This window comes from Larimichthys crocea, chromosome I (assembly GCF_000972845.2).
Source record: "Larimichthys crocea isolate SSNF chromosome I, L_crocea_2.0, whole genome shotgun sequence".
Lineage (NCBI taxonomy): Eukaryota > Metazoa > Chordata > Actinopteri > Sciaenidae > Larimichthys > Larimichthys crocea.
This window is the reverse complement of record NC_040011.1, coordinates 6,568,027-6,578,319: the sequence shown is the minus strand read 5'-3', so window position 1 is coordinate 6,578,319 and position 10,293 is coordinate 6,568,027. Positions and strand designations below refer to the sequence as shown.

General features: G+C 41.9%; 1 protein-coding gene across 1 annotated transcript; it reads left to right on the top strand.

Moving 5' to 3' along the window:
- The first annotated feature begins 3,005 nt into the window (after positions 1–3,005).
- gjc4b (gap junction protein gamma 4b) lies at positions 3,006–10,276 on the top strand. The gene is made up of 3 exons (XM_010739617.3): positions 3,006–3,196; positions 7,623–8,802; positions 8,903–10,276. The coding sequence occupies exons 2-3, from the start codon at positions 7,656–7,658 to the stop codon at positions 8,914–8,916; spliced, it is 1,161 nt and encodes a 386-aa protein (XP_010737919.1). The 5' UTR covers positions 3,006–3,196; positions 7,623–7,655; the 3' UTR covers positions 8,917–10,276.
- Positions 10,277–10,293: the final 17 nt, after the last annotated feature.

Below are 10,293 nucleotides of genomic sequence, written 5' to 3'. Positions count from 1 at the left end.
AGCAAAGACATCGGCCATTTTTCTATAGTCATCTTGGACGGTTGCCAAGTTAACCTTGCACTAATGCCAATAAAATAATAAAATGAGTAGCACCCTTGTGCATTTTCCTGGGTGTGTTGGCAGGGAGACTGCCTCAAGAATGCAAGTTAAAAGATTAAAACCAGCAAGAGCATGCAGCAAGCATTTCTGCTGTCTAAAGACCCCAATATGACTGTAGCTTAGCATTCATGTGCCTGCATAGTCTATTTGTAACATGGTGGTGAATACATGTATCACTTTCTACAAAGGGTAGTTTTTTTTTTACCATCTTCACGTAAGTACTTCAGCTCCTTCTGCTGACAAATGAGCTGACCACAACTCCTTGAAGGGGAGAGGTATGGCTTTCCTAATAGAACTTGCACAAGCATTCAGCCACAAAACTAGTTGTCGGCTGACTCGTTCATCAAAAGTGTGTGTGAATGAGTGAGTGTCTCTGGCAGAAAAGCAAATGTCACAAGGGGTGATTCACTGTAGGTCAGGTTCTGAAGCAAACAAGAGGGCAACTCTTAAGCAAAGCCCTTTCACCTCATTTGAAATGTTGCAACGTCATATCTGTAGAGCTCTCGCCACAGAGGAAAACATGTCTCTTAGTAAGAGGAGCCAGTCCAGACATATTTGTTGTGGTTAAACCCAGACCAAAGTAATATAGGAAGGTATTGAGTAAAAGCAGTGACAAAGAAGTGATGTTAAACCATATCCACACCAATGTGGATGAATAATAAAACACAATTTAAGCTTTTAAAAACTTTAATGCCCCAACGCTCAAACACCGCAACGGTGGATGAATGTTTAAGTCTCCCACATTGGGTAATCACAACAACAAGCAGCCTTAAGCCATATTGTGGGTCATACATCAGCATTTACAGAAAGATCAGTTTCCCCATCAATGCTGAAGAAACTAAGTTATTCTATTTTGGAGGGTGGTTCTGAAAGGTTTTTGGTCGGGACAGCTTAGCATGGAATGAAGATGGAGAAAAACAAATGTTTTCCAACAGTATGGACAATGGATTTATTTTAATCCTTCCAAACCCCTTGAGGCTGTCTGCATTCACATGGAATATATTTGTCATAAAATGTGTCATAACATGGTGAGCACCACTCCCATTCTAATGTAGCGCTTACAAGAGGCTTACCCTGGCCTGAAAATGACGACATATGACGCTGATTACACCATGAGCCCACCTCGGAAACCCATCCCCATTGTAACTGTGCATGTGGAGAACAAAAGAGTTGGATCGCACTGGCCGAAATACAATCTTGGTGATGATGATTTAGCCACTAGGATGGCGACGGCTAATGTTTTGGGTTTTTGTAGCCAGTGGATATTCAGAAAACTGCCTTTTTTGTGTTCTCCAAATGCATTGTTGGAATAAAAGCCTGTTCAGCCTGTTTGTGGCTGGTTAATACTACTCCAACTACAAATGGAAACCAGAACACTTCCAGTGCTACAATCTTGATCCCCTGTCTGTAGATTTTGCATTCATATGCAGATATATTACAAAATAGAGGAACTGAAAATCAGCAACCAGCATACTTCAATATCAAGTGTAACTGCATATAAAAGAGACCTTACAGTTTCAACTTCGTCTGGAGGAACCATGAGGCTGGGCCGTTCAATCTTCAGATTATCTTTCTCTGTCATTAGGACTGTGGTTTACCAGGGCACCCCACATTGCATCTTATGAATAAAAGCATGCTTGTGGTTCACAATAGAGCTGCTCCCTAAGAAGGGGGAAGGGCATTGCATTCCTCTGCTGACCTCCTGTTCGTAGCAGATATTAAACAATAACTGCTGCTTGTAATAATGTGCTTTCACCAGCTGTGGACGGTTATCAAAACAAGACAAGACAAGGCACAACCGTCCATTCACAACAGGCAACATGTGGGAGTAGAGTAGATCTTGCTTTGTCTGCGTTTTTTTGTTTGTTTGGAGACGTAGGTGAGCAATGAAGACTGGCATTTCAGGAGATCCGGGCAGAACAATGTGATCATTCAGTTTGAGTGACTACCTCCCGAGACTGATGCTGACTAAATGCTGGCGATATTTAATCTGGGTAACAGCACATATCTCATTTAAGTCACTCCTCGAGGGGAAAGTGCAGTGTAAGGCCCACTGGAATTGAACTGCTTAAAAGAAATCTCACCTTTGATTGAGTGTTAGGCTAATACCATGCTGCCTTTTTTCAGAATGGCCAAATCCACATAGTGCTGAGTTCAGATAACTGTCCAGTCACTTTGTGATTCATGACACTACTGCTCCAGACCTCTTTTTAAAAGTCCTATTGTGGGACATAAATCCTGGCTTAAAATAAAGTTAACTACCTTGTCTTCTGCTAATGAACATTATTAAATAGAGGATGTAGCTTCAAAGAGATGCTAAGGGAAGAGGAGGAGGAGGAGGAGGAGGAGGAGGAGAAGGTGGAGGGAGGAGGATGTGGAAAGGGCACGTGCGACCCTTGCCATAGAAAGTGTGACATGGTGGGAAGGGGCCTCATGATGGCAACAACTTCTGAACATCTGCATCAGCAGGAAGAGGTGGACTCAGTAGCAGTAGGCTATATTTGGTTCCACATCCTGGACATAAACAAAGAATATGTTGCCTGAGAAACCACACAAACTGTTGGGTGACTCATTTTTATCTTCACCTGCATGATGGACCAATTAATTGGAAGCAATTAAAAACTACTCCAGCAGCTTTGTATATATTTCTTCACTCAATACTTTGCTTTTTTTGGGGGGGGGTCCTTGTGGTGTCACACTTTGCACTCCCAAGTTATTCTCTGAGTCCAGGGAAAACTTTAGAACAGAAAAAGACGAGGCAAGGATTGCATCAGGAATGTTGGCAGTCGATCGTTTTCCTCCACTCTGCGCAGACAGGGGGTGGGGTACCCGGCTGAAACTGGGAGGAGAAAGAGGGGAGGAGGGGGAGGAGGAGGAGGAGGAGGAGAAAAGGGGGTGGTGGATTTGGGAATATTCTTTGTCCTCACCCCGCAGTCTACACACAACTGGAGACGGATACGGGGGCTCCTCGCTGGAAAAACTGGATGGCTTGATATCAGAACGCGAGGGTTTTTCTTTTAATAAAGAGAAAACGGAGGAAAGAAAAGCTGCTCAACAACTTTAAGGGGCCGTCGGACCTAAAAAATCACAACTGAAGGTAAAAATACGCGCAAACAAACCGTGTGGGAACGCTACAGCATCACCACGTAGCTGTTTTTTTTAAGGCTAACAATACTGCTTTAAAGGCTCGAGTTAGAGCTTTTAAGTTTTGCACTTAAAGGAGGTGAGGGTGAGTTAATTGCGGAGCTTTGGTGCAATTTTAGCGTTTTAATAACACGCTGTAGTAAAACCGAGCTCGGTAAATGTGTTTGTTTGAAAGCTAGCTGAAGTTTACGCGCACAAGCTGGAGACGTAGCGCTAATTAACGCGTAGATTGGTCAAACTGGCCGCAGCTTGTGGACTTAGTTGCAATTAACGACACGGAGGCGAGAATGTGTTGTAATTAGCACCACGTGTGTTTGTGTTTTTAATGATACGCAGTGTTTTTTGGGTCGTTTTATCGCTGTTTTTGACTGTGACGCCTGGATTTGGTGATGGAGGAACGCGCAGGGACCCCGTCTCGTTTTTCTCCCGCCTCCCCTTTCTTGGTTGCTCCCACCCTGTCCACAAAATCACACATTCCGGAGAAAAGCTGTGTTAAGTTTTATTGTGGCGTCTCCGTTTGTTTAATTAACCGTCGGTTTGCGGTGGTGGACGCGCGTGCAGCCCTGCGGTGACGCTGTCCCGTTAGGCACGAGGGGCTTTTTTTTTCCTCCTTTATGTCCCGCGTGCGAAGTGGATTAGTTTTTATTTATTTTTTAATCAGTGTTTAAACAACATTACCTAAATTTACCTCAGCCCACAGCCTACTTAATTAAAGTGCGTAATCACTTCTGAGTCAGACTGCGTGTTTTTTATATGGTGTTATGACTCGTGGTGACTAAGGCCGGATCAGTTAATTTCTTTTGACTCGCCACCACTTCCCATGAGACGTCACCCCTCGGTTTGATTCATATTCTGGTTATTTCGGCCTCTATATTCCTCCCATAAGCTCGTTGGCTTTTATGCGTTAGTGCCCTTTGGTTTAAAAGGAGGGAGAACCACCACAACTAGCTTCCCAGATGTGAGGGCCACAAAAGCCTCTCTGTTCTGTGTTGAAACTCTACTTTGCTCCTACTTGGAAGCAGACTGTTTTTCTTCATAGTGCCTCAGATACATAGGCCTCAGTAGATAGGGCATGTAATGTACATGTGATGTAGTTTTTAAAGGGTAAAAAAACATCTTATCAGTATTAATTGGCAAGTTTTACTAGGAACCAACAAGAGCTCATTTGGGGATATGTAAGATTAAAGCCAAAGAAGCTCTTGAAAATTGGGTTTAAAGGCTTCTATATAGTATCTTCAAGTTAGGCCAATATCAACATATGCCAAACATTAGTCTTGGTGACAAAAAAAGGTACATTCATGATTTGTCATGACCAAATTAAAGAGATCCTTGTCAAAGATGCCTGTTTAAGTTAAAAAACAAAACTAACAATTTGGCGTTTCTCTTAAACGCATTCTTGCTCAGGTGATGTAAATCTGTAGCCACAACTGTTATGAAAGCAGAAATCTGGATCTTTCTGCACTTTGTTAATGTTTGGTAAGTAACTTAATGTTCCATTATATATTTTTTCACATTATTACATTCAGCAAAGGAAAGGTGTCATCAGCTGTTACTGAAACAGGAGCTCGCTGTGTGTTTTTACTAATTTGGTGGCAGCTCAGGTTTGACCGACTTTGTATCGTCAGCAAGAAAGCCAGAATAGCAACACATGCACAGCAGGTCCGCCCTTATGTAGGTCTTAAACACATGAAGATACAATATTTTGGTTAGGAGTTGAAGATTTTCTTGTCTGGACATACTCTCACATAAGACGCTTGCATATGAGGCAGTGGTTTTCCTTGGACATGGATGTCAGTGCTGACAGTAGCTTGGGGCAACTCCTGACCGCTGGCCTACATTACAAGCAGATCTGTTGTTGACCTCTATTCCTTAAGTCTCGTGCAGCCTGACAGAAGAGTGAGTTATCTAAAGCTTACACTTCAGATAAGTAATATAGATGACCACTGTAATGGCAAAATGTGGCGATAACACAAATGCCTTGAACTTTGACTAGATTTTTATTGAAGATACAGCGTTCTTCCATATGCAGTTTCAGTTTAAACTCGCATACCTCCACAGTGGAGGATTTCGTCAGTTATCTTGTGTAAACTTCGCCCTTAAATTGACACAGTGTTGTTGTTCAGGTGTAACAGGATGCAGGGACATGCAGGCAGCACTGTAGGAACACACAGGTGTCTGCAGTCACTGTAAGCAGTGAATAGGCAAACGCCACAAAAGCAGTGAATAAATATGCAACCACGTTCCTGGAGAAGACGGCAGAATCCATAGAATAGTAGACTTTATACAAACTCTTCTACTCTTGTGTTATTTATTTTTAAACGCGTGTAAACGAACTATGAGCAGAGAGCGAACTCTTAATCACCAGACTGAAAGCCAATCATCGCTTCAAAGAGTCTGATAGAGCCACAGGATCATACATGCAAGTGAGCTCTCTGTTAAAGCGGATTGTCTTCTGATTGTTCATAGTGCAAATGCTGCACAATAGGAACTTGTGTTCTTTAGTCTCTTTATTTATCTAAGGATGGTTTTCTTCAAATTTAACATCAAACGTTTCATTCATACAGTACTCCCATTCACACCTTGGGAGTTGCCCAATACTCGCCAGACTTTGAGGCAATGAATCATCTGTAAAGGCTTCTCTGTGCTAGTTTAAGGGGTTGTTGGGACAGTGCATGGTTACTTTCCCTTGACTTGATGGAGTTACTTAGGTTTTAGGTTTCTACATTACTTTTATCAAAAGCGAAAATTGTCCACTTGAAGTTCATTACAGATTGCAGATTTACAGAATCTGATTTTAATTTGGGTAATCAATCACATTTGGAAATGTGAAATTGAAATTTGGAAACTCGGTAGCCCTGACACCATTAGAGCTGCAGTTAACGATTATTTTTGTTTTCTAGATTAGTCATTTGGTCTTTAGATGTTTTGTTATCTCAGTTCAAACATTCAGTTCAATGTGATCGAAAGGAAATTTATCATTTGACTAATCGATAAGTCAATTAATCACTGCAGCTCTAATGTACACACAGTTAAATGGAAGTCTAGACCTTTATGGAGTAATGTTCAGTCTAAATATTTTTTTTTTTTTAAACTCTGATCCTCAGACTGACTAAAGCAGTGTTTTCCAGCGTTTCTCTGCATCGTGCTTCCATGAGCATTACAGAACTTTTTCTTTTCTTCATTAACATATTAACAGATAGTACATTTGTTAGTCCACGTTGATTTGATAAATGAACTTGGAGATGATGCTGGAAAGACTGAAACTGTAATATTTCTGTTAAGTTTTCAACACAATTTAGATATGGGTCAATCTGTTTCATTGCTGTTTTTCCATAACCTTTAAGCTTTGTGTCTTTAGAGTCTATGTTGTTAATTTTGGTTTCATATTCCTGAAAATGCTGGCTACATGGCAAGATTAAGGGATTCAAACATAGTACCGCACTACTGATAGAAAATATATTGTCAAGAATACATCCCGTGCTGTGGGGGCCAAGAACCTGGCTACTTGATACCTGCTTAATCTGGTGGTATTCAGTGAGATATGCAGCAGCAGAGGTTTCCTAGAAGGGATCTTCAGTTTCCGAGACTCACCGAGATACTCTTGGGAGTACTTTTAACCTATTCGTGTCACCAAAAATTCTGATTAGGCCTAAAAACGGTTTGGTCTATGGCAGCATGAACTTTGAAAGTAATGAAATGGTGCTGAAGGTGAGAAATGAAATGGCATAATCTTTTTCCAAAACGCACTGTTGTAGATGACCAACTAAGCCTGGTGGTTGTATAGGAGTAGATAATTACTCAACAGAAGTTTATGAGGTTGGTCACAGATGGAGCGAAACCACAGAAGCTTCTCTCTGCCTCTTTTTCACTTTAAAATCTGAGACAGATTATGAGGCCTCAGCTACCGGCAAGTGAATTAGACATTGGTTTCCAGTCTAGAACTACAGTGGCGTATTACATGAGGTGCAAATGAGTAAAAAGTGACATGATGGCAGTCTGCTTTGGTTGCATCATTTGATGGCAGACACACGTCTTTGCCTCAGCATGTTTTTGTCATAACAATGACTTGTTTTGTTATGTCTCAGCTTAAATAGTGACACAATAGCACCACCTTGTGGGTAAGAGTTAAATATGCACCAAAATTAAAAGTGAGGGTTTGTAGTGAAATATGGTATCTTTATAATTTGACGATCATGACCAGGTTATTCTGATGTTAATTTCTATCAATGCAAGTCACCTTTTTGTTTGCTAGCGTATCTATCTGTGTGACTGGCTGCCCTTCATGGAGCATGTGCATCTTGATTAGTTCTCAGTGAACTCTTGGAAAAGACATTTAAAAAATGGCTGGATAACATTGTTGTCTCTGTTTGTCTGCACAGGTTTGAGCGGTATCCTCCTGTTCCAAAGTCAAAATGAGCTGGAGCTTTCTTACACGTCTGTTGGATGAGATTTCCAACCATTCCACCTTCGTGGGCAAAATCTGGCTCACCCTCCTCGTTGTCTTTCGTATAGTGCTGACAGCTGTCGGAGGTGAATCAATCTACTATGATGAACAGAGTAAATTCGCGTGTAACACACAGCAACCTGGTTGTGAGAACGTGTGCTACGATGCATTTGCGCCGCTATCCCACATCCGCTTCTGGGTGTTTCAGGTGATTCTGATCACCACCCCCACCGTCATGTACCTTGCCTTTGCTATGCATAAGATTGCCCGCATGGAAGATGATGACTACCGGCCCCGTGGCAGGAAGAGGATGCCAATTGTGAGCCGAGGTGCAAACCGGGACTATGAGGAAGCTGAGGACAATGGGGAAGAGGACCCAATGATCCTGGAAGAGATTGAGCCAGAAAAGGATAAGGAAGTCGCGGCGAAACCTAGCAAAAAGCACGATGGACGCCGTCGCATCAAACGTGATGGCCTGATGAAGGTCTATGTGTTTCAGCTGTTGTCACGTGCCGTCTTTGAGGCCTCATTCCTGTTTGGACAGTATGTCCTTTACGGGCTTGAAGTGGTACCGTCATATGTATGCACACGCTCTCCATGCCCGCACACAGTGGATTGCTTCGTCTCACGCCCTACGGAGAAAACAATCTTTTTGCTCATCATGTATGCAGTCAGCGCCTTGTGTCTTCTTTTCACCATTTTGGAGATCCTTCATCTGGGCATCAGTGGTATCCGGGACTGCTTTTGTGCACCACGACCTCGGCCTCCCACCCCTCGGCACTCAGCTCTGGCCAGCCAGAGGTCCTCCATCTGCCGCCAGCCCTCTGCACCTCCAGGCTACCACACAGCTCTGAAGAAGGACCCATCAGGAAAAATGGGCTTCAGGGATAACCTGGGAGACTCTGGCCGTGAATCATTTGGGGATGAGGCTTCAACACGGGAGCTGGAGAGGCTGCGGAGACACCTAAAACTGGCCCAGCAGCATCTGGATTTGGCTTACCAGAATGAGGAGAGCAGCCCATCCCGCAGCAGCAGTCCAGAGTCCAACGGCACTGCAGCTGAGCAGAACAGATTAAACTTTGCCCAGGAGAAGCAGAGCAGTACATGTGAGAAAGGTGAGACTTCCCATCTTTGCATTCTTAAGTTCATACTACTTTTATCTTTTATTTTGATGTGGTCAATACATGCTTTACTGACACATCTGTCTGTTCACAGGTATCCGCGCATAGGTTCTGATCAGTCGAGCTGACACTATGATTTAAATTCACATCAGGATCAACGAGTGGACATAAGGGAATCAAAGTGAGAATGAGTGTGGTTTTGTGTGAATTTGCTTGAGGTGGATGAAGTCAACCCAAGATTTCCAGTGTTATGGCCAGTCGTGGTCGAGCATCGAGTCAAACGAGGAGGAGACTGGTCGTCTCAACCCAGCAATACTTGAGACACCAGCCTGTCTGAAGATCCAAGAACGGTTATGGTTAATATGTACTTCTCCCTCAGGGCAGCTATTTTTTTATTTTTACGTTTTTATCACGAGACATAGAGCTATTAGTCATTTTTAAGAGTTTGTCCTCTGTTTGAAGTGAGTCCATCTCAAGTTTGCCTTAGACCAAAACTGGAACTGTTTTGTTTTTGTTTAAGGCCAAGCCAGTTGTAGTGCAAAAAAAGCGTGTTTAAACTGTAAGAATCATTTTCTTTGAGAAAGTAAATCAGTGAGTGCTTGTAGATGCAAACAAGTTAACAGACAAGGCACCGCTTGTAAAACAAAAGGTACTGGAGTTATTGTCATGCTGATGAAGTGTTTTTTTTTTTTTTTTTTTTTTTTTTTTTTTGAGGTGTTAATGTTCATACAAAGGTTTCTTTCAATTGTTTTGACAATGTTGGCACTGCACCAGTCAACATTCCTAAGCCTGGTGCCTCGATGGTAACTGGAACATGCTTGGGGTGCCTTTGTCCAAAGGAATAAACAAACCTGGATAATGCTTGAAAAACATGTAACTCTTGATATTGTCTTGTTCAAACGTGTATTTGATACTGTTCTTTATTTTTGTAATAGTATTGTGGTATTGAAAAGAGGCTCTTGTCACTGTGGCTTATTTTTAACTTTAAAATGATATTTACTGCTGTCTTAGCTTCCAGAAGCCCAGTCCAATCAGTTTGGTACAAATTAGTTTTTTTTTTTTTTTAAGTACTCAATAACCTGCAGCTTAATTTTACACATTATTTTGACCAGCAAACATTTCCGTTTTTCCGTACAGACCTAAATTTTAATGCATTGGTTGGTCAAATAAGGGATAATCCAGTCTGTCATGTTCAATGTCTGAAAGTCTAGGTTTTTGGCTTGTCACTGCTCCAGAGTCTCAACAAGGGTTGTAAATCCAAGTAATCGTTTCAATGTGAATTCAATGCCTTGAATGCGTTTGAAGATGCCATCTTTTTGTATTCTGTGTCATATCCACAGTGCCATTAATGCCAACTCAGATATTGTCATCTCAAGTTATTTTTGAGCAACGCTTTTTGTACTTTTATACTTTTTGTATTGATAGTGCTTTGTGGTTAGTTTTTAAAATAAATTTTTCAGCAAAGTTATTCAAGTGCCTTTATTC

Excerpts from the sequence above, each read along its gene's own strand:
- gjc4b (XM_010739617.3), top strand. The coding sequence starts at position 7,656 with ATGAGCTGGAGCTTTCTTACACGTCTGTTGGATGAGATTTCCAACCAT.